We start from the raw sequence: 24752 nt of genomic DNA, 5'->3' as shown, positions 1-24752 counted from the left end.
GAATAGTAGAGAGTAACAGCAACAATTATTGGAGTGTCTTTTCTATTCCCTTCAGTAAAATGGAGAAAAGAACTGTCTGTAAAGTGGAGAAGAAATCAGCTCTCCCTAATAAGATGTATTACAGAGTTTCTTAGATCTATCTGCATTATTCATTTATAGAACGTTGTTTATAAATGGAGGAACACAGGACACACGGGGAAGACACCAGGTCAGATCCTGAAATCCCCGTCTGTCACCAGATCCACCACAGAGCACTGTATATATCTGACGGCTCTCACCGGAGCACAGGGATGTGTTACATGGCCGAACTTCAGTCCTCAGCTTATCACATATGTGTCCACCAAAAACAGGGCCCAGGGTCTCCCGGTACCGCTGCTGGAGAATCGAGTGACAAGAGCAGTCAGACCACGGACTCCACGGCCCCCAGGAGCAGACCCCTGCCATAGAGGAACAAAGAATGTATCAAACATATGAACATGTATGACCAGTGACATCACTACAGAATATATACACATATGACCAGTGACATCACTACAGAATATATACACATATGACCAGTGACATCACTACAGAATATATACACATATGAGCAGTGACATCACCACAGAATATATACACATATGACTAGTGACATCACTACAGAATATATATGCATATGACCAGTGACATCACTACAGAATATATACACAAATGACCAGTGACATCACAACAGAACATAGGTGTGATTGCGGACTACAGTTGTGTCATCTCCTGTACCTTCACATGGCTGCAGATAACACGCCTCTGTCTGCACTTGCTCTCTGGTGTCACACAGCCCATCTGCTGCCTCCATGTCCAGGCAGTTACAGCGCCATGTCCGACTACGGAGGCCGGTACCACAACTGCGGGAGCAGAGACTCCAGTCTGTCCAGCCACAGAGGCCACTGCCTGCCCACAAGAGACATGGGATAGATCAGTGCAACTATCTCCTGATCCCTCCGATCCACCCACCCCTGATCCCTATGATCCGCCCCATTCTCTGATCCCTATGATCCGCCCTACCCCTGATCCCTCCGATCCACCCATCCCCTGATCCCTATGATCCGCCCCATTCTCTGATCCCTATGATCCGCCCTACCCCTGATCCCTCCGATCCACCCATCCCCTGATCCCTATGATCCACCCACCCCTGATCCCTATGATCCAACAATCATCTGATCCCTATGATCAGACTGATCCCTGTGATTTGTTATGCACTCCTGGTCACTTATATTCTCCCAATATTCCTGATCCCCCAATCTGCCCAACCCCAAATACCTTCCCCATTTCCTGATCCCTATAATCTATTGCATCCTCCAATTCCTTTAATCCACCCAATTCCCTGATCTCTAAGATCTACACTATTCTCAGATCCCTATGATCCACCCTATATTGTGATCCCTAGGATCTGATCCATCCCCTGATCTCTATGATATGTCCCATCTCTCGATTCCTCCAATCCATCATATCCTCTGATCCTTATAATCCACCCTGTTGTCTGATCCCTATAATCTGCCCTATTGTCTGATCCCTACAATCTGCCCTATTGTCTGATCCCTACAATCTGCCCTATTGTTTGATCCCTACAATATGTCTGATCCCTACAATCTGCCCTATTGTCTGATCCCTACAATCTGCCCTATTGTCTGATCCCTACAATCTGCCCTATTGTCTGATCCCTACAATCTGCCCTATTGTCTGATCCCTACAATCTGCCCTATTGTTTGATCCTTATAATCTGCCCTATTGTCTGATCCCTACAATCTGTCTGATCCCTACAATCTGTCTGATCCCTACAATCTGCCCTATTGTCTGATCCCTACAATCTGCCCTATTGTCTGATCCCTACATTATGTCTGATCCCTACAATCTGCCCTATTGTCTGCCCCTCAATTGGTCTCGATGATCTGCCCTTTATAATTCTCCCAATACTCCTGATCCCCCCAATCTGCCCAATCCCAATGATGCACTTAATCTCCCTGATCCACTATGTTCCCCAATCCCTCTGACCTGCCCAACCCAAACAATGCCCCCAATTCCATCAAGCCCCAGATCTTTCTGACCCCCCAACCTCCCCGATTCCACCATTTCCCTGGATCTGCTGATCTGCCAGTCTTCACAAGATAATGGGAGTTACTACGAGCTGATCGGAGACAGCCCGGGCACGGCCAATGAATCGGTCGGTCAGAGACAGAGAATTCCATCTGGTGACGTCTCACCCTCACACGGCTTGTTGGTACATTCCTGTCTCTCTGTGTCGGGACCCTCGCAGTCTGATCCATTATTTCGGGGGGGAGGGTTGATACAAGCTCGGCTCCGGATACGAGCGCTGGCTCCACAAGTGACGGGACATTCTGACCATGGAGACCACGGCGTCCAATTACCATTGACTGGAAGAGGAAGACACAGAGCAATGTCATATGTAAGAACTTCCCTCGGATGTTTTGGGGGGGCTGTTTTGTTTTTGGGGTGGTTCTAGCCTGACACACAGCTCGATAGTCTGTGAACTTCTGCTATTCTAAAGCTCTCTGTGGCCAATTGATGTCAAACCACTGGTCTGGTGTGTCCAGGACCTTAAGGGACCTTTCAGAGGATCTAGACTCCGCCCCCGAGCTTCCTGGGATCACTAAATACAGGAGAACTTCCATCTAGGACAGGAGATAAGATCAGTACAAGGAGTCCTTACCCCTGCACTCAATGTCCTGGCAGTAATTGCCCTCCGGGGTGCAGATACTGGTGGAACAAGAGACAAATGGTTAGTGACATAGAGCGGGGGCACCTACAGGTACAGACAGGGGGGCAGATACCGACCACTGCTGGCACTCCCCCACCAGCCACATGTCACCCACGCTCCACTCAGAGCCATTGTGTGGGCACAGGATGGGGCACCGCTCCAGGTAACATGGGCGAGACTGCTGCTCCGGAGGTGCACACTGACTCCAGCCTGTCTCCGCAATGGAGGACCTGAGGACAACAGAAGAAAGGGGGTCTAATGAGTGGGGGGTCCTAACAAAAGGGTGTGACTGCCAGGGCTCCCACCACCGCAGCATTTCACCTCTGCCCAGGACTGTGATGGGGACACCAGCGCCTTAATTTCCAGGACTGTCCTGTTAATGGGACTGGAAAGAGGCGGAGCTTATTCAGGTTGTCATAGATGGATATTGGGGCATTTGGGGGTTAACATGTCCCGTGTTCTGGAGACCCTGGGCTGGCAGTGTAATGGGGTCACTGGGCGTGCAGTGTGATGGAGGAGTGTGTGGGTCCTAGGTAGATGTCCACATCAGGATGTCTGATATTTACAGGAAGCACAATGTGTGTCACCTGAAGCGCGTCTGGTGGCCACTTCCGCAGGTGGAGGAGCACTGGGACCAGGCAGACCATTGACTCCATGTACATTCATGGCCGGGGCAAGGCTCCTGGCTGCAGTGTAGTCGGCCTTCGGTGCAGGTGCAGTTGTTGCAGTCGTTCTGCAGGGAGCTCTGGGGCGTCCAGCTCTGGCCATGGCTGTCGGTGCACTCACACTGAGTGATGGGGACACAAAGGTCGTCTTGCTCCAGTGACCCTGACAACATGATGACAAGGTGAGCATCCCCCCCTGCGCTATCACACCACCTCTACCAGAAGAGGGAGACTGACCTGAGGGGCACCGACACCCCGGCTCACACGCCTCCCCGTCCAGGCACACAATCCACTGCTGAAGATCCGCGCAGTGCCGAGGGCAACGATTAGCACATCCCACCTGCTCCATCCCCGGGGGACAACTGTCCGCTGCATGAAAGAGACCATGAGAGAGAGTAGGGGGGGTCAGAGGGTTTATGATAAAGGGTTAATGTGCCAGTGCAGTCCCATGTAAATAATGCCTCATTACACTAGATGGTAAATATTCTGCAACTTTCGAAGAAAAAACGCTTCAAGTCTCTTCTGTCAGTGGATGGAAACACTCTGAGAATGAAAACCCAGGCTGACCTAATAAGTCTCACAGCTGAGGGCTTGTTACAGTGCATCAGTGCAGACAGTCCTGCAAGCACAGCCCAGGTGTCTTTATGGCCCTGGACTTCAATAAGAACTCTGAACAGTGGTCGGACGACTCTTCATGTTCTTTGCACCGGCCCTTTAAGATATCAATTCTCTGCTCTTACCACATGGCCTCGGGTTGCAGATCCGCACTTGGTACTTCTCACCAGGGCACTCCTTTCCTCCATTTTTTGGTGGTGGGCTGGTACATGTCCTGCTCCTCACTGACCGACCTCCACCACATGAGCGGTCACACCAAGACCACGGGCTCCACTTGGACCAGCTGCCATTTACTGCAGGGAGAGGAAAATTTTGGTAGCGTGTCCACCATCATCAACACCAGCACTACCCCCAATGGTTCCACCAATATCCCCACCACTACTGCCACCAATGACCACACTGCCTTCACCATCACTCACCTCACCATTCCTTACAGTCACTGCCTCCACTACTGCCATTACCCCCATCATCACAAGCAATGCCCCCATTACCTTTACAGGCCTGCAGGTTACAGAAGCGACGCTCCATGTGCCCAGTTAGGATGTCCTCACACCACAGGCCTCTGTCTCCAGGGGAATTGTATGTCCGGAGACGTCTCTGCTGACCAACACCACAAGACCGAGTGCACTCGCTCCACTCCGACCAGGGGTTCCAGGAGCAGTTCCTGCCCCTACAGTCATCGGAGTCACATGGGAGAGAGTCCACACCTGATGTGAGGGACAAAAGAAACCAAAGGAAAGAGAAGACCTGAGTAACCGTGAAAACCATCTTGTTTGTTCCAGTGTTACATCATGCCTTATCCTCCAGTCACATCCCGAGCCTAAGATGTGTCCCCCAGAGACTGTAACCACTAACCTGTATGTGCCCCAGAGACTGTAACCACTAAGCTGTATGTACCCCAGAGACTGTAACCACTAAGCTGTATGTGCCCCAGAGACTGTAACCACTAAGCTGTGTGACCACCAGAGCTGTAACCACTAAGCTGTATGTGCCCCAGAGACTGTAACCACTAACCTGTGTGCTCTCTCAGAGACTGTAACCACTAAGCTGTATGTCCACCAGAGATTGTATCCACTCAACTGTGTGCCCGTAGACTCTGCAACCACTAAGCTGTATGTGCCCCAGAGATTGTAACCACTAAGCTGTATGTGCCCCAGAGACTGTAACCACTAAGCTGTATGTCCCCAGAGACTGTAACCACTAAGCTTTATGTCCCCAGAGACTGTAACCACTAAGCTGTATGTGCCACAGAGATTGTAACCACTAAGCTGTATGTGCCCCAGAGACTGTAACCACTAAGCTGTATGTCCACAGAGACTGTAACCACTAAGCTTTATGTCCCCAGAGACTGTAACCACTAAGCTGTATGTGTCCCAGAGGCTGTAACCACTAAGCTGTATGTGCCCCAGAGACTGTAACCGCTAAGCTGTATGTGCCCCAGAGACTGTAACCACTAAGCTGTATGTGCCCCAGAGACTGTAACCGCTAAGCTGTATGTGCCCCAGAGACTGTAACCACTAAGCTGTATGTGCCCCAGAGATTGTAACCACTAAGCTGTATGTGCCCCAGAGACTGTAACCACTAAGCTGTATGTGCCCAGAGACTGTAACCACTAAGCTGTATTTCCCCAGAGACTGTAACCACTAAGCTGTATTTCCCCAGAGACTGTAACCACTAAGCTGTATGTCCCCAGAGACTGTAACCACTAAGCTGTATGTGCCCCAGAGACTGTAACCACTAAGATGTATGTGCCCCAGAGACTGTAACCACTAAGATGTATGTGCCCCAGAGACTGTAACCACTAAGCTGTATGTGCCCAGAGACTGTAACCACTAAGCTGTATGTCCCCAGAGACTGTAACCACTAAGCTGTATATGCCAAGAGACTGTAACCACTAAGCTGTATGTCCCCAGAGACTGTAACCACTAAGCTTTATGTCCCCAGAGACTGTAACCACTAAGCTGTATGTCCCCAGAGACTGTAACCACTAAGCTGTATGTCCCCAGAGACTGTAACCACTAAGCTTTATGTCCCCAGAGACTGTAACCACTAAGCTGTATGTGTCCCAGAGGCTGTAACCACTAAGCTGTATGTGCCCCAGAGACTGTAACCGCTAAGCTGTATGTGCCCCAGAGACTGTAACCACTAAGCTGTATGTGCCCCAGAGATTGTAACCACTAAGCTGTATATGCCAAGAGACTGTAACCACTAAGCTGTAGGTGCCCCAGAGATTGTAACCACTAAGCTGTATGTGCCCCAGAGATTGTAACCACTAAGCTGTATGTGCCCCAGAGACTGTAACCACTAAGCTGTATGTGCCCAGAGACTGTAACCACTAAGCTGTATTTCCCCAGAGACTGTAACCACTAAGCTGTATTTCCCCAGAGACTGTAACCACTAAGCTGTATGTCCCCAGAGACTGTAACCACTAAGCTGTATGTCCCCAGAGACTGTAACCACTAAGATGTATGTGCCCAGAGACTGTAACCACTAAGCTGTATGTGCCCAGAGACTGTAACCACTAAGCTGTATGTCCCCAGAGACTGTAAGGCTGCATTCACATGGAGTAAACGCTGGCGTTTTTTGTGTGATTTTTGCACATAGCGCCGCGTTTACGCCGCGTAGCGTCGCGTTAACGCCGCGTATACGCCGCGTTAACGCCGGGCAACGCCACCGCTAAATAGCGCGGCGTTAACGCGGCGTATACGCGGCGTTAACGCGACGCTACGCGGCGTAAACGCGGCGCTATGTGCAAAAAACACACAAAAAACGCCAGCGTTTACTCCATGTGAATGCAGCCTAACCACTAAGCTGTATGTGGCCCAGAGACTGTAACCACTAAGCTGTATGTGCCCAGAGACTGTAACCACTAAGCTGTATGTCCCCAGAGACTGTAACCACTAAGCTGTGTACCAACCAGAGACTGTAACCACTAAGCTGTATGTGACCCAGAGACTGTAACCACTAAGCTGTGTACCAACCAGAGACTGTAACCACTAAGCTGTATGTGCCCCAGAGACTGTAACCACTAAGCTGTATGTCCCCAGAGACTGTAACCACTAAGCTGTATGTGCCCCAGAGACTGTAACCACTAAGCTGTATGTCCCCAGAGACTGTAACCACTAAGCTGTATGTCCCCAGAGACTGTAACCACTAAGCTGTATGTCCCCAGAAACTGTAACCACTAAGCTGAATGTCCCCAGAGACTGTAACCACTAAGCTGTATGTGCCCAGAGACTGTAACCACTAAGCTGTATGTCCCCAGAGACTGTAACCACTAAGCTGTATGTCCCCAGAGACTGTAACCACTAAGCTGTATGTGCCCAGAGACTGTAACCACTAAGCTGTATGTCCCCAGAGACTGTAACCACTAAGCTTTATGTCCCCAGAGACTGTAACCACTAAGCTGTATGTGCCCCAGAGACTGTAACCACTAAGCTGTATGTCCCCAGAGATTGTAACCACTAAGCTGTATGTGCCCCAGAGACTGTAACCGCTAAGCTGTATGTGCCCCAGAGACTGTAACCACTAAGCTTTATGTCCCCAGAGATTGTAACCACTAAGCTGTATATGCCCCAGAGATTGTAACCACTAAGCTGTATGTGCCCCAGAGACTGTAACCACTAAGCTGTATGTGCCCCAGAGACTATAACCACCAAGCTGTATGTGCCCCAGAGATTGTAACCACTAAGCTGTATTTCCCCAGAGACTGTAACCACTAAGCTTTATTTCCCCAGAGACTGTAACCACTAAGCTGTATGTCCCCAGAGACTGTAACCACTAAGCTGTATATGCCCCAGAGACTGTAACCACTAAGCTGTATGTGCCCAAGAGACTGTAACCACCAAGCTGTATGTGCCCCAGAGATTGTAACCACTAAGCTGTATGTGCCCCAGAGACTGTAACCACTAAGCTGTATGTGCCCAGAGACTGTAACCACTAAGCTCTATTTCCCCAGAGACTGTAACCACTAAGCTCTATTTCCCCAGAGACTGTAACCACTAAGCTGTATTTCCCCAGAGACTGTAACCACTAAGCTGTATTTCCCCAGAGACTGTAACCACTAAGCTGTATGTCCCCAGAGACTGTAACCACTAAGCTGTATGTGCCCAGAGATTGTAACCACTAAGCTGTATATGCCCCAGAGACTGTAACCACTAAGCTGTATGTGCCCCAGAGACTGTAACCACCAAGCTGTATGTGCCCCAGAGATTGTAACCACTAAGCTGTATATGCCAAGAGACTGTAACCACTAAGCTGTAGGTGCCCCAGAGACTGTAACCACTAAGCTGTATGTGCCCCAGAGACTGTAACCACAAAGCTGTATGTGCCCCAGAGACTGTAACCACTAAGCTGTATGTGCCCCAGAGACTGTAACCACTAAGCTGTATTTCCCCAGAGACTGTAACCACTAAGCTGTATTGCCCCAGAGACTGTAACCACTAAGCTGTATGTGCCCCAGAAACTGTAACCACTAAGCTGTAAGTGCCCAGAGACTGTAACCACTAAGCTGTATTTCCCCAGAGACTGTAACCACTAAGCTGTATTTCCCCAGAGACTGTAACCACTAAGCTGTATGTGCCCCAGAAACTGTAACCACTAAGCTGTATTTCCATAGAGACTGTAACCACTAAGCTGTATGTCCCCAGAGACTGTAACCACTAAGCTCTATTTCCCCAGAGACTGTAACCACTAAGCTGTATGTGCCCCAGAGACTGTAACCACTAAGCTTTATGTCCCCAGAGACTGTAACCACTAAGCTGTATGTGTCCCAGAGGCTGTAACCACTAAGCTGTATGTGCCCCAGAGACTGTAACCGCTAAGCTGTATGTGCCCCAGAGACTGTAACCACTAAGCTGTATGTGCCCCAGAGACTGTAACCACTAAGCTGTATGTGCCCCAGAGATTGTAACCACTAAGCTGTATATGCCAAGAGACTGTAACCACTAAGCTGTAGGTGCCCCAGAGATTGTAACCACTAAGCTGTATGTGCCCCAGAGATTGTAACCACTAAGCTGTATTTCCCCAAAGACTGTAACCACTAAGCTGTATTTCCCCAGAGACTGTAACCACTAAACTGTATGTCCCCAGAGACTGTAGCCACTAAGCTGTATGTGCCCAGAGACTGTAACCACTAAGATGTATGTCCCCAGAGACTGTAACCACTAAGCTGTATGTGCCCAGAGACTGTAACCACTAAGCTGTGTGCCAACCAGAGACTGTAACCACTAAGCTGTATGTCCCCAGAGACTGTAACCACTAAGCTGTATGTGCCCAGAGACTGTAACCACTAAGATGTATGTGCCCAGAGACTGTAACCACTAAGCTGTATGTGACCCAGAGACTGTAACCACTAAGCTGTGTACCAACCAGAGACTGTAACCACTAAGCTGTATGTGCCCCAGAGACTGTAACCACTAAGCTGTATGTCCCCAGAGACTGTAACCACTAAGCTGTATGTGCCCCAGAGACTGTAACCACTAAGCTGTATGTCCCCAGAGACTGTAACCACTAAGCTGTATGTCCCCAGAGACTGTAACCACTAAGCTGTATGTCCCCAGAGACTGTAACCACTAAGCTGTATGTCCGCAGAAACTGTAACCACTAAGCTGAATGTCCCCAGAGACTGTAACCACTAAGCTGTATGTGCCCAGAGACTGTAACCACTAAGCTGTATGTCCCCAGAGACTGTAACCACTAAGCTGTATGTCCCCAGAGACTGTAACCACTAAGCTGTATGTGCCCAGAGACTGTAACCACTAAGCTGTATGTCCCCAGAGACTGTAACCACTAAGCTTTATGTCCCCAGAGACTGTAACCACTAAGCTGTATGTGCCCCAGAGACTGTAACCACTAAGCTGTATGTCCCCAGAGATTGTAACCACTAAGCTGTATGTGCCCCAGAGACTGTAACCGCTAAGCTGTATGTGCCCCAGAGACTGTAACCACTAAGCTGTATGTCCCCAGAGACTGTAACCACTAAGCTTTTTGTCCCCAGAGACTGTAACCACTAAGCTGTATGTGCCCCAGAGACTGTAACCACTAAGCTGTATGTCCCCAGAGATTGTAACCACTAAGCTGTATATGCCCCAGAGATTGTAACCACTAAGCTGTATGTGCCCCAGAGACTGTAACCACTAAGCTGTATGTGCCCCAGAGACTATAACCACCAAGCTGTATGTGCCCCAGAGATTGTAACCACTAAGCTGTATTTCCCCAGAGACTGTAACCACTAAGCTGTATTTCCCAAGAGACTGTAACCACTAAGCTGTATGTCCCCAGAGACTGTAACCACTAAGCTGTATGTGCCCAGAGATTGTAACCACTAAGCTGTATATGCCCCAGAGACTGTAACCACTAAGCTGTATGTGCCCCAGAGACTGTAACCACCAAGCTGTATGTGCCCCAGAGATTGTAACCACTAAGCTGTATTTGCCCCAGAGACTGTAACCACTTAGCTGTATGTGCCCAGAGACTGTAACCACTAAGCTCTATTTCCCCAGAGACTGTAACCACTAAGCTCTATTTCCCCAGAGACTGTAACCACTAAGCTGTATTTCCCCAGAGACTGTAACCACTAAGCTGTATGTCCCCAGAGACTGTAACCACTAAGCTGTATGTGCCCAGAGATTGTAACCACTAAGCTGTATATGCCCCAGAGACTGTAACCACTAAGCTGTATGTGCCCCAGAGACTGTAACCACCAAGCTGTATGTGCCCCAGAGATTGTAACCACTAAGCTGTATATGCCAAGAGACTGTAACCAGTAAGCTGTAGGTGCCCCAGAGACTGTAACCACTAAGCTGTATGTGCCCCAGAGACTGTAACCACAAAGCTGTATGTGCCCAGAGACTGTAACCACTAAGCTGTATTTCCCCAGAGACTGTAACCACTAAGCTGTATTTCCCCAGAGACTGTAACCACTAAGCTGTATGTGCCCCAGAAACTGTAACCACTAAGCTGTATGTGCCCAGAGACTGTAACCACTAAGCTGTATTTCCCCAGAGACTGTAACCACTAAGCTGTATTTCCCCAGAGACTGTAACCACTAAGCTGTATGTGCCCCAGAAACTGTAACCACTAAGCTGTATTTCCCCAGAGACTGTAACCACTAAGCTGTATGTCCCCAGAGACTGTAACCACTAAGCTCTATTTCCCCAGAGACTGTAACCACTAAGCTGTATGTGCCCCAGAGACTGTAACCACTAAGCTTTATGTCCCCAGAGACTGTAACCACTAAGCTGTATGTGTCCCAGAGGCTGTAACCACTAAGCTGTATGTGCCCCAGAGACTGTAACCGCTAAGCTGTATGTGCCCCAGAGACTGTAACCACTAAGCTGTATGTGCCCCAGAGACTGTAACCACTAAGCTGTATGTGCCCCAGAGATTGTAACCACTAAGCTGTATATGCCAAGAGACTGTAACCACTAAGCTGTAGGTGCCCCAGAGATTGTAACCACTAAGCTGTATGTGCCCCAGAGATTGTAACCACTAAGCTGTATGTGCCCCAGAGACTGTAACCACTAAGCTGTATGTGCCCAGAGACTGTAACCACTAAGCTGTATTTCCCCAAAGACTGTAACCACTAAGCTGTATTTCCCCAGAGACTGTAACCACTAAGCTGTATGTCCCCAGAGACTGTAACCACTAAGCTGTATGTGCCCAGAGACTGTAACCACTAAGATGTATGTGCCCAGAGACTGTAACCACTAAGCTGTATGTGCCCAGAGACTGTAACCACTAAGCTGTATGTCCCCAGAGACTGTAACCACTAAGCTGTATGTGGCCCAGAGACTGTAACCAGTAAGCTGTATGTGCCCCAGAGACTGTAACCACTAAGCTGTATGTCCCCAGAGACTGTAACCACTAAGCTGTGTACCAACCAGAGACTGTAACCACTAAGCTGTATGTGCCCCAGAGACTGTAACCACTAAGCTGTATGTCCCCAGAGACTGTAACCACTAAGCTGTGTACCAACCAGAGACTGTAACCACTAAGCTGTATGTGCCCCAGAGACTGTAACCACTAAGCTGTATGTCCCCAGAGACTGTAACCACTAAGCTGTATGTCCCCAGAGACTGTAACCACTAAGCTGTATGTCCCCAGAGACTGTAACCACTAAGCTGTATGTCCCCAGAAATTGTAACCACTAAGCTGAATGTCCCCAGAGACTGTAACCACTAAACTGTATGTGCCCAGAGACTGTAACCACTAAGCTGTATGTCCCCAGAGACTGTAACCACTAAGCTGTATGTCCCCAGAGACTGTAACCACTAAGCTGTATGTGCCCAGAGACTGTAACCACTAAGCTGTATGTCCCCAGAGACTGTAACCACTAAGCTGTATGTCCCCAGAGACTGTAACCACTAAGCTTTATGTCCCCAGAGACTGTAACCACTAAGCTGTATGTGCCCCAGAGACTGTAACCACTAAGCTGTATGTCCCCAGAGATTGTAACCACTAAGCTTTATGTCCCCAGAGACTGTAACCACTAAGCTGTATGTGCCTCAGAGACTGTAACCACTAAGCTGTATGTGCCCCAGAGACTGTAACCGCTAAGCTGTGTGTGCCCCAGAGACTGTAACCACTAAGCTGTATGTGCCCCAGAGACTGTAACCACTAAGCTTTATGTCCCCAGAGACTGTAACCACTAAGCTGTATGTGCCTCAGAGACTGTAACCACTAAGCTGTATGTCCCCAGAGATTGTAACCACTAAGCTGTATGTGCCCCAGAGACTGTAACCGCTAAGCTGTATGTGCCCCAGAGACTGTAACCACTAAGCTGTATGTGCCCCAGAGACTGTAACCACTAAGCTTTATGTCCCCAGAGACTGTAACCACTAAGCTGTATGTGCCCAGAGATTGTAACCACTAAGCTGTATATGCCCCAGAGACTGTAACCACTAAGCTGTATGTGCCCCAGAGACTGTAACCACCAAGCTGTATGTGCCCCAGAGATTGTAACCACTAAGCTGTATGTGCCCCAGAGACTGTAACCACTAAGCTGTATGTGCCCAGAGACTGTAACCACTAAGCTGTATTTCCCCAGAGACTGTAACCACTAAGCTGTATTTCCCCAGAGACTGTAACCACTAAGCTGTATGTGCCCCAGAAACTGTAACCACTAAGCTGTATTTCCCCAGAGACTGTAACCACTAAGCTGTATGTCCCCAGAGACTGTAACCACTAAGCTCTATTTCCCCAGAGACTGTAACCACTAAGATGTATGTGCCCAGAGACTGTAACCACTAAGCTGTATGTCCCCAGAGACTGTAACCACTAAGCTGTATGTGGCCCAGAGACTGTAACCACTAAGCTGTATTTCCCCAGAGACTGTAACCACTAAGCTGTATGTCCCCAGAGACTGTAACCACTAAGCTGTATGTGCCCAGAGATTGTAACCACTAAGCTGTATATGCCCCAGAGACTGTAACCACTAAGCTGTATGTGCCCCAGAGACTGTAACCACCAAGCTGTATGTGCCCCAGAGATTGTAACCACTAAGCTGTATATGCCAAGAGACTGTAACCACTAAGCTGTAGGTGCCCCAGAGACTGTAACCACTAAGCTGTATGTGCCCCAGAGACTGTAACCACAAAGCTGTATGTGCCCCAGAGACTGTAACCACTAAGCTGTATGTGCCCCAAAGACTGTAACCACTAAGCTGTATTTCCCCAGAGACTGTAACCACTAAGCTGTATTGCCCCAGAGACTGTAACCACTAAGCTGTATGTGCCCCAGAAACTGTAACCACTAAGCTGTAAGTGCCCAGAGACTGTAACCACTAAGCTGTATTTCCCCAGAGACTGTAACCACTAAGCTGTATTTCCCCAGAGACTGTAACCACTAAGCTGTATGTGCCCCAGAAACTGTAACCACTAAGCTGTATTTCCCCAGAGACTGTAACCACTAAGCTGTATGTCCCCAGAGACTGTAACCACTAAGCTCTATTTCCCCAGAGACTGTAACCACTAAGCTGTATGTGCCCCAGAGACTGTAACCACTAAGCTTTATGTCCCCAGAGACTGTAACCACTAAGCTGTATGTGTCCCAGAGGCTGTAACCACTAAGCTGTATGTGCCCCAGAGACTGTAACCGCTAAGCTGTATGTGCCCCAGAGACTGTAACCACTAAGCTGTATGTGCCACAGAGACTGTAACCACTAAGCTGTATGTGCCCCAGAGATTGTAACCACTAAGCTGTATATGCCAAGAGACTGTAACCACTAAGCTGTAGGTGCCCCAGAGATTGTAACCACTAAGCTGTATGTGCCCCAGAGATTGTAACCACTAAGCTGTATGTGCCCCAGAGACTGTAACCACTAAGCTGTATGTGCCCAGAGACTTTAACCACTAAGCTGTATTTCCCCAAAGACTGTAACCACTAAGCTGTATTTCCCCAGAGACTGTAACCACTAAGCTGTATGTCCCCAGAGACTGTAACCACTAAGCTGTATGTGCCCAGAGACTGTAACCACTAAGATGTATGTCCCCAGAGACTGTAACCACTAAGCTGTATGTGCCCAGAGACTGTAACCACTAAGCTGTGTGCCAACCAGAGACTGTAACCACTAAGCTGTATGTCCCCAGAGACTGTAACCACTAAGCTGTATGTGCCCAGAGACTGTAACCACTAAGATGTATGTGCCCAGAGACTGTAACCACTAAGCTGTATGTGACCCAGAGACTGTAACCACTAAGCTGTGTACCAACCAGAGACTGTAACCACTAAGCTGTATGTGCCCCAGAGACTGTAACCACTAAGCTGTATGTCCCCAGAGACTGTAACCACTAAGCTGTATGTGCCCCAGAGACTGTAACCACTAAGCTGTATGTCCCCAGAGACTGTAACCACTAAGCTGTATGTCCCCAGAGACTGTAACCACTAAGCTGTATGTCCCCAGAAACTGTAACCACTAAGCTGAATGTCCCCAGAGACTGTAACCACTAAGCTGTATGTCCCCAGAGACTGTAACCACTAAGCTGTATGTGCCCCAGAGACTGTAACCGCTAAGCTGTATGTGCCCCAGAGACTGTAACCACTAAGCTGTATGTCCCCAGAGACTGTAACCACTAAGCTTTTTGTCCCCAGAGACTGTAACCACTAAGCTGAATGTCCCCAGAGACTGTAACCACTAAGCTGTATGTGCCCAGAGACTGTAACCACTAAGCTGTATGTCCCCAGAGACTGTAACCACTAAGCTGTATGTCCCCAGAGACTGTAACCACTAAGCTGTATGTGCCCAGAGACTGTAACCACTAAGCTGTATGTCCCCAGAGACTGTAACCACTAAGCTTTATGTCCCCAGAGACTGTAACCACTAAGCTGTATGTGCCCCAGAGACTGTAACCACTAAGCTGTATGTCCCCAGAGATTGTAACCACTAAGCTGTATGTGCCCCAGAGACTGTAACCGCTAAGCTGTATGTGCCCCAGAGACTGTAACCACTAAGCTGTATGTCCCCAGAGACTGTAACCACTAAGCTTTTTGTCCCCAGAGACTGTAACCACTAAGCTGTATGTGCCCCAGAGACTGTAACCACTAAGCTGTATGTCCCCAGAGATTGTAACCACTAACCTGTATATGCCCCAGAGATTGTAACCACTAAGCTGTATGTGCCCCAGAGACTGTAACCACTAAGCTGTATGTGCCCCAGAGACTATAACCACCAAGCTGTATGTGCCCCAGAGATTGTAACCACTAAGCTGTATTTCCCCAGAGACTGTAACCACTAAGCTGTATTTCCCCAGAGACTGTAACCACTAAGCTGTATGTCCCCAGAGACTGTAACCACTAAGTTGTATGTGCCCAGAGATTGTAACCACTAAGCTGTATATGCCCCAGAGACTGTAACCACTAAGCTGTATGTGCCCCAGAGACTGTAACCACCAAGCTGTATGTGCCCCAGAGACTGTAACCACTAAGCTGTATGTGCCCAGAGACTGTAACCACTAAGCTCTATTTCCCCAGAGACTGTAACCACTAAGCTCTATTTCCCCAGAGACTGTAACCACTAAGCTGTATTTCCCCAGAGACTGTAACCACTAAGCTGTATGTCCCCAGAGACTGTAACCACTAAGCTGTATGTGCCCAGAGATTGTAACCACTAAGCTGTATATGCCCCAGAGACTGTAACCACTAAGCTGTATGTGCCCCAGAGACTGTAACCACCAAGCTGTATGTGCCCCAGAGATTGTAACCACTAAGCTGTATATGCCAAGAGACTGTAACCACTAAGCTGTAGGTGCCCCAGAGACTGTAACCACTAAGCTGTATGTGCCCCAGAGACTGTATCCACAAAGCTGTATGTGCCCAGAGACTGTAACCACTAAGCTGTATTTCCCCAGAGACTGTAACCACTAAGCTGTATTTCCCCAGAGACTGTAACCACTAAGCTGTATGTGCCCCAGAAACTGTAACCACTAAGCTGTATGTGCCCAGAGACTGTAACCACTAAGCTGTATTTCCCCAGAGACTGTAACCACTAAGCTGTATTTCCCCAGAGACTGTAACCACTAAGCTGTATGTGCCCCAGAAACTGTAACCACTAAGCTGTATTTCCCCAGAGACTGTAACCACTAAGCTGTATGTCCCCAGTGACTGTAACCACTAAGCTCTATTTCCCCAGAGACTGTAACCACTAAGCTGCATGTGCCCCAGAGACTGTAACCACTAAGCTTTATGTCCCCAGAGACTGTAACCACTAAGCTGTATGTGTCCCAGAGGCTGTAACCACTAAGCTGTATGTGCCCCAGAGACTGTAACCGCTAAGCTGTATGTGCCCCAGAGACTGTAACCACTAAGCTGTATGTGCCCCAGAGACTGTAACCACTAAGCTGTATGTGCCCCAGAGATTGTAACCACTAAGCTGTATATGCCAAGAGACTGTAACCACTAAGCTGTAGGTGCCCCAGAGATTGTAACCACTAAGCTGTATGTGCCCCAGAGATTGTAACCACTAAGCTGTATGTGCCCCAGAGACTGTAACCACTAAGCTGTATGTGCCCAGAGACTGTAACCACTAAGCTGTATTTCCCCAAAGACTGTAACCACTAAGCTGTATTTCCCCAGAGACTGTAACCACTAAGCTGTATGTTCCCAGAGACTGTAACCACTAAGCTGTATGTGCCCAGAGACTGTAACCACTAAGCTGTATGTGCCCAGAGATTGTAACCACTAAGCTGTATATGCCCCAGAGACTTTAACCACTAAGCTGTATGTGCCCCAGAGACTGTAACCACCAAGCTGTATGTGCCCCAGAGATTGTAACCACTAAGCTGTATATGCCAAGAGACTGTAACCACTAAGCTGTAGGTGCCCCAGAGACTGTAACCACTAAGCTGTATGTGCCCCAGAGACTGTAACCACAAAGCTGTATGTGCCCAGAGACTGTAACCACTAAGCTGTATTTCCCCAGAGACTGTAACCACTAAGCTGTATTTCCCCAGAGACTGTAACCACTAAGCTGTATGTGCCCCAGAAACTGTAACCACTAAGCTGTATGTGCCCAGAGACTGTAACCACTAAGCTGTATTTCCCCAGAGACTGTAACCACTAAGCTGTATTTCCCCAGAGACTGTAACCACTAAGCTGTATGTGCCCCAGAAACTGTAACCACTAAGCTGTATTTCCCCAGAGACTGTAACCACTAAGCTGTATGTCCCCAGAGACTGTAACCACTAAGCTCTATTTCCCCAGAGACTGTAACCACTAAGCTGTATGTGCCCCAGAGACTGTAACCACTAAGCTTTATGTCCCCAGAGACTGTAACCACTAAGCTGTATGTGTCCCAGAGGCTGTAACCACTAAGCTGTATGTGCCCCAGAGACTGTAACCGCTAAGCTGTATGTGCCCCAGAGACTGTAACCACTAAGCTGTATGTGCCCCAGAGACTGTAACCACTAAGCTGTATGTGCCCCAGAGATTGTAACCACTAAGCTGTATATGCCAAGAGACTGTAACCACTAAGCTGTAGGTGCCCCAGAGATTGTAACCACTAAGCTGTATGTGCCCCAGAGATTGTAACCACTAAGCTGTATGTGCCCCAGAGACTGTAACCACTAAGCTGTATGTGCCCAGAGACTGTAACCACTAAGCTGTATTTCCCCAAAGACTGTAACCACTAAGCTGTATTTCCCCAGAGACTGTAACCACTAAGCTGTATGTCCCCAGAGACTGTAACCACTAAGCTGTATGTGCCCAGAGACTGTAACCACTAAGATGTATGTGCCCAGAGACTGTAACCACTAAGCTGTATGTGCCCAGAGACTGTAACCACTAAGCTGTATGTCCCCAGAGACTGTAACCACTAAGCTGTATGTGGCCCAGAGACTGTAACCAGTAAGCTGTATGTGCCCCAGAGACTGTAACCACTAAGCTGTATGTCCCCAGAGACTGTAACCACTAAGCTGTGTACCAACCAGAGACTGTAACCACTAAGCTGTATGTGCCCCAGAGACTGTAACCACTAAGCTGTATGTCCCCAGAGACTGTAACCACTAAGCTGTGTACCAACCAGAGACTGTAACCACTAAGCTGTATGTGCCCCAGAGACTGTAACCACTAAGCTGTATGTCCCCAGAGACTGTAACCACTAAGCTGTATGTCCCCAGAGACTGTAACCACTAAGCTGTATGTCCCCAGAGACTGTAACCACTAAGCTGTATGTCCCCAGAAATTGTAACCACTAAGCTGAATGTCCCCAGAGACTGTAACCACTAAGCTGTATGTGCCCAGAGACTGTAACCACTAAGCTGTATGTCCCCAGAGACTGTAACCACTAAGCTGTATGTCCCCAGAGACTGTAACCACTAAGCTGTATGTGCCCAGAGACTGTAACCACTAAGTTGTATGTCCCCAGAGACTGTAACCACTAAGCTGTATGTCCCCAGAGACTGTAACCACTAAGCTTTATGTCCCCAGAGACTGTAACCACTAAGCTGTATGTGCCCCAGAGACTGTAACCACTAAGCTGTATGTCCCCAGAGATTGTAACCACTAAGCTTTATGTCCCCAGAGACTGTATCCACTAAGCTGTATGTGCCTCAGAGACTGTAACCACTAAGCTGTATGTGCCCAAGAGACTGTAACCGCTAAGCTGTGTGTGCCCCAGAGACTGTAACCACTAAGCTGTATGTGCCCCAGAGACTGTAACCACTAAGCTTTATGTCCCCAGAGACTGTAACCACTAAGCTGTATGTGCCTCAGAGACTGTAACCACTAAGCTGTATGTCCCCAGAGATTGTAACCACTAAGCTGTATGTGCCCCAGAGACTGTAACCGCTAAGCTGTATGTGCCCCAGAGACTGTAACCACTAAGCTGTATGTGCCCCAGAGACTGTAACCACTAAGCTTTATGTCCCCAGAGACTGTAACCACTAAGCTGTATGTGCCCAGAGATTGTAACCACTAAGCTGTATATGCCCCAGAGACTGTAACCACTAAGCTGTATGTGCCCCAGAGACTGTAACCACCAAGCTGTATGTGCCCCAGAGATTGTAACCACTAAGCTGTATGTGCCCCAGAGACTGTAACCACTAAGCTGTATGTGCCCAGAGACTGTAACCACTAAGCTGTATTTCCCCAGAGACTGTAACCACTAAGCTGTATTTCCCCAGAGACTGTAACCACTAAGCTGTATGTGCCCCAGAAACTGTAACCACTAAGCTGTATTTCCCCAGAGACTGTAACCACTAAGCTGTATGTCCCCAGAGACTGTAACCACTAAGCTCTATTTCCCCAGAGACTGTAACCACTAAGATGTATGTGCCCAGAGACTGTAACCACTAAGCTGTATGTCCCCAGAGACTGTAACCACTAAGCTGTATGTGGCCCAGAGACTGTAACCACTAAGCTGTATTTCCCCAGAGACTGTAACCACTAAGCTGTATGTCCCCAGAGACTGTAACCACTAAGCTGTATGTGCCCAGAGATTGTAACCACTAAGCTGTATATGCCCCAGAGACTGTAACCACTAAGCTGTATGTGCCCCAGAGACTGTAACCACCAAGCTGTATGTGCCCCAGAGATTGTAACCACTAAGCTGTATATGCCAAGAGACTGTAACCACTAAGCTGTATTTCCCCAGAGACTGTAACCACTAAGCTGTATTGCCCCAGAGACTGTAACCACTAAGCTGTATGTGCCCCAGAAACTGTAACCACTAAGCTGTAAGTGCCCAGAGACTGTAACCACTAAGCTGTATTTCCCCAGAGACTGTAACCACTAAGCTGTATTTCCCCAGAGACTGTAACCACTAAGCTGTATGTGCCCCAGAAACTGTAACCACTAAGCTGTATTTCCCCAGAGACTGTAACCACTAAGCTGTATGTCCCCAGAGACTGTAACCACTAAGCTCTATTTCCCCAGAGACTGTAACCACTAAGCTGTATGTGCCCCAGAGACTGTAACCACTAAGCTTTATGTCCCCAGAGACTGTAACCACTAAGCTGTATGTGTCCCAGAGGCTGTAACCACTAAGCTGTATGTGCCCCAGAGACTGTAACCGCTAAGCTGTATGTGCCCCAGAGACTGTAACCACTAAGCTGTATGTGCCCCAGAGACTGTAACCACTAAGCTGTATGTGCCCCAGAGATTGTAACCACTAAGCTGTATATGCCAAGAGACTGTAACCACTAAGCTGTAGGTGCCCCAGAGATTGTAACCACTAAGCTGTATGTGCCCCAGAGATTGTAACCACTAAGCTGTATGTGCCCCAGAGACTGTAACCACTAAGCTGTATGTGCCCAGAGACTGTAACCACTAAGCTGTATTTCCCCAGAGACTGTAACCACTAAGCTGTATTTCCCCAGAGACTGTAACCACTAAGCTGTATGTCCCCAGAGACTGTAACCACTAAGCTGTATGTGCCCAGAGACTGTAACCACTAAGATGTATGTCCCCAGAGACTGTAACCACTAAGCTGTATGTGCCCAGAGACTGTAACCACTAAGCTGTGTGCCAACCAGAGACTGTAACCACTAAGCTGTATGTCCCCAGAGACTGTAACCACTAAGCTGTATGTGCCCAGAGACTGTAACCACTAAGATGTATGTGCCCAGAGACTGTAACCACTAAGCTGTATGTGACCCAGAGACTGTAACCACTAAGCTGTGTACCAACCAGAGACTGTAACCACTAAGCTGTATGTGCCCCAGAGACTGTAACCACTAAGCTGTATGTCCCCAGAGACTGTAACCACTAAGCTGTATGTGCCCCAGAGACTGTAACCACTAAGCTGTATGTCCCCAGAGACTGTAACCACTAAGCTGTATGTCCCCAGAGACTGTAACCACTAAGCTGTATGTCCCCAGAAACTGTAACCACTAAGCTGAATGTCCCCAGAGACTGTAACCACTAAGCTGTATGTCCCCAGAGACTGTAACCACTAAGCTGTATGTGCCCCAGAGACTGTAACCGCTAAGCTGTATGTGCCCCAGAGACTGTAACCACTAAGCTGTATGTCCCCAGAGACTGTAACCACTAAGATTTTTGTCCCCAGAGACTGTAACCACTAAGCTGAATGTCCCCAGAGACTGTAACCACTAAGCTGTATGTGCCCAGAGACTGTAACCACTAAGCTGTATGTCCCCAGAGACTGTAACCACTAAGCTGTATGTCCCCAGAGACTGTAACCACTAAGCTGTATGTGCCCAGAGACTGTAACCACTAAGCTGTATGTCCCCAGAGACTGTAACCACTAAGCTTTATGTCCCCAGAGACTGTAACCACTAAGCTGTATGTGCCCCAGAGACTGTAACCACTAAGCTGTATGTCCCCAGAGATTGTAACCACTAAGCTGTATGTGCCCCAGAGACTGTAACCGCTAAGCTGTATGTGCCCCAGAGACTGTAACCACTAAGCTGTATGTCCCCAGAGACTGTAACCACTAAGCTTTTTGTCCCCAGAGACTGTAACCACTAAGCTGTATGTGCCCCAGAGACTGTAACCACTAAGCTGTATGTCCCCAGAGATTGTAACCACTAAGCTGTATGTGCCCCAGAGACTGTAACCGCTAAGCTGTATGTGCCCCAGAGACTGTAACCACTAAGCTGTATGTGCCCCAGAGACTGTAACCACTAAGCTTTATGTCCCCAGAGACTGTAACCACTAAGCTGTATGTGCCTCAGAGACTGTAACCACTAAGCTGTATGTCCCCAGAGATTGTAACCACTAAGCTGTATGTGCCCCAGAGACTGTAACCGCTAAGCTGTATGTGCCCCAGAGACTGTAACCACTAAGCTGTATGTGCCCCAGAGACTGTAACCACTAAGCTTTATGTCCCCAGAGACTGTAACCACTAAGCTGTATGTGCCCAGAGATTGTAACCACTAAGCTGTATGTGCCCAGAGACTGTAACCACTAAGCTGTATGTGCCCCAGAGACTGTAACCACCAAGCTGTATGTGCCCCAGAGATTGTAACCACTAAGCTGTATGTGCCCCAGAGACTGTAACCACTAAGCTGTATGTGCCCAGAGACTGTAACCACTAAGCTGTATTTCCCCAGAGACTGTAACCACTAAGCTGTATTTCCCCAGAGACTGTAACCACTAAGCTGTATGTGCCCCAGAAACTGTAACCACTAAGCTGTATTTCCCCAGAGACTGTAACCACTAAGCTGTATGTCCCCAGAGACTGTAACCACTAAGCTCTATTTTCCCAGAGACTGTAACCACTAAGATGTATGTGCCCAGAGACTGTAACCACTAAGCTGTATGTCCCCAGAGACTGTAACCACTAAGCTGTATGTGGCCCAGAGACTGTAACCACTAAGCTGTATGTGCCCCAGAGACTGTAACCACTAAGCTGTATGTCCCCAGAGACTGTAACCACTAAGCTTTGCACTAACCAGAGACTGTAACCACTAAGCTGTATGTGCCCCAGAGACTGTAACCACTAAGCTGTATGTGCCCAGAGACTGTAACCACTAATCTTTGCACTAACCAGAGACTGTAACCACTAAGCTGTATGTGCCCAGAGACTGTAACCACTAAGATGTATGTGCCCAGAGACTGTAACCACTAAGCTGTATGTCCCCAGAGACTGTAACCACTAAGCTGTATGTGCCCAGAGACTGTAACCACTAAGCTGTATGTCCCCAGAGACTGTAACCACTAAGCTTTATGTCCCCAGAGACTGTAACCACTAAGCTGTATGTGCCCCAGAGACTGTAACCACTAAGCTGTATGTCCCCAGAGATTGTAACCACTAAGCTGTATGTGCCCCAGAGACTGTAACCGCTAAGCTGTATGTCCCCAGAGATTGTAACCACTAAGCTGTATGTGCCCCAGAGACTGTAACCGCTAAGCTGTATGTGCCCCAGAGACTGTAACCACTAAGCTGTATGTCCCCAGAGACTGTAACCACTAAGCTTTATGTCCCCAGAGACTGTAACCACTAAGCTGTATGTGCCCCAGAGACTGTAACCACTAAGCTGTATGTCCCCAGAGATTGTAACCACTAAGCTGTATGTGCCCCAGAGACTGTAACCGCTAAGCTGTATGTGCCCCAGAGACTGTAACCGCTAAGCTGTATGTCCCCAGAGATTGTAACCACTAAGCTGTATGTGCCCCAGAGACTGTAACCGCTAAGCTGTATGTGCCCCAGAGACTGTAACCACTAAGCTGTATGTCCCCAGAGACTGTAACCACTAAGCTTTATGTCCCCAGAGACTGTAACCACTAAGCTGTATGTGCCCCAGAGACTGTAACCACTAAGCTGTATGTCCCCAGAGATTGTAACCACTAAGCTGTATGTGCCCCAGAGACTGTAACCGCTAAGCTGTATGTGCCCCAGAGACTGTAACCACTAAGCTGTATGTCCCCAGAGACTGTAACCACTAAGCTTTTTGTCCCCAGAGACTGTAACCACTAAGCTGTATGTGCCCCAGAGACTGTAACCACTAAGCTGTATGTCCCCAGAGATTGTAACCACTAACCTGTATATGCCCCAGAGATTGTAACCACTAAGCTGTATGTGCCCCAGAGACTGTAACCACTAAGCTGTATGTGCCCCAGAGACTATAACCACCAAGCTGTATGTGCCCCAGAGATTGTAACCACTAAGCTGTATTTCCCCAGAGACTGTAACCACTAAGCTGTATTTCCCCAGAGACTGTAACCACTAAGCTGTATGTCCCCAGAGACTGTAACCACTAAGCTGTATGTGCCCAGAGATTGTAACCACTAAGCTGTATATGCCCCAGAGACTGTAACCACTAAGCTGTATGTGCCCCAGAGACTGTAACCACCAAGCTGTATGTGCCCCAGAGATTGTAACCACTAAGCTGTATGTGCCCCAGAGACTGTAACCACTAAGCTGTATGTGCCCAGAGACTGTAACCACTAAGCTCTATTTCCCCAGAGACTGTAACCACTAAGCTCTATTTCCCCAGAGACTGTAACCACTAAGCTGTATTTCCCCAGAGACTGTAACCACTAAGCTGTATGTCCCCAGAGACTGTAACCACTAAGCTGTATGTGCCCAGAGATTGTAACCACTAAGCTGTATATGCCCCAGAGACTGTAACCACTAAGCTGTATGTGCCCCAGAGACTGTAACCACCAAGCTGTATGTGCCCCAGAGATTGTAACCACTAAGCTGTATATGCCAAGAGACTGTAACCACTAAGCTGTAGGTGCCCCAGAGACTGTAACCACTAAGCTGTATGTGCCCCAGAGACTGTAACCACAAAGCTGTATGTGCCCAGAGACTGTAACCA

General features: G+C 48.5%; 1 protein-coding gene across 1 annotated transcript in view; it reads right to left on the bottom strand.

The window, feature by feature from the left end:
- The window catches only part of LOC142187219 (SCO-spondin-like), a 120558-nt gene that overhangs the window by 19928 nt on the left and 75878 nt on the right, over positions 1 to 24752 (bottom strand). The window contains exons 89-97 of the mRNA XM_075261474.1: positions 4524 to 4739; positions 4158 to 4325; positions 3655 to 3786; positions 3340 to 3580; positions 2830 to 2982; positions 2705 to 2751; positions 2238 to 2408; positions 757 to 927; positions 279 to 437 (exon numbers count right to left, since the gene is read on the bottom strand). Coding sequence (XP_075117575.1) covers positions 279 to 437; positions 757 to 927; positions 2238 to 2408; positions 2705 to 2751; positions 2830 to 2982; positions 3340 to 3580; positions 3655 to 3786; positions 4158 to 4325; positions 4524 to 4739 — 1458 coding nt within the window. The remainder of the gene's footprint in view (positions 1 to 278; positions 438 to 756; positions 928 to 2237; positions 2409 to 2704; positions 2752 to 2829; positions 2983 to 3339; positions 3581 to 3654; positions 3787 to 4157; positions 4326 to 4523; positions 4740 to 24752) is intronic.

Source organism: Leptodactylus fuscus, unplaced genomic scaffold (assembly GCF_031893055.1).
Source record: "Leptodactylus fuscus isolate aLepFus1 unplaced genomic scaffold, aLepFus1.hap2 HAP2_SCAFFOLD_143, whole genome shotgun sequence".
Lineage (NCBI taxonomy): Eukaryota > Metazoa > Chordata > Amphibia > Anura > Leptodactylidae > Leptodactylus > Leptodactylus fuscus.
Note: the sequence above shows the minus strand (reverse complement) of the source record. Positions and strands in the feature narration are given on the sequence as shown.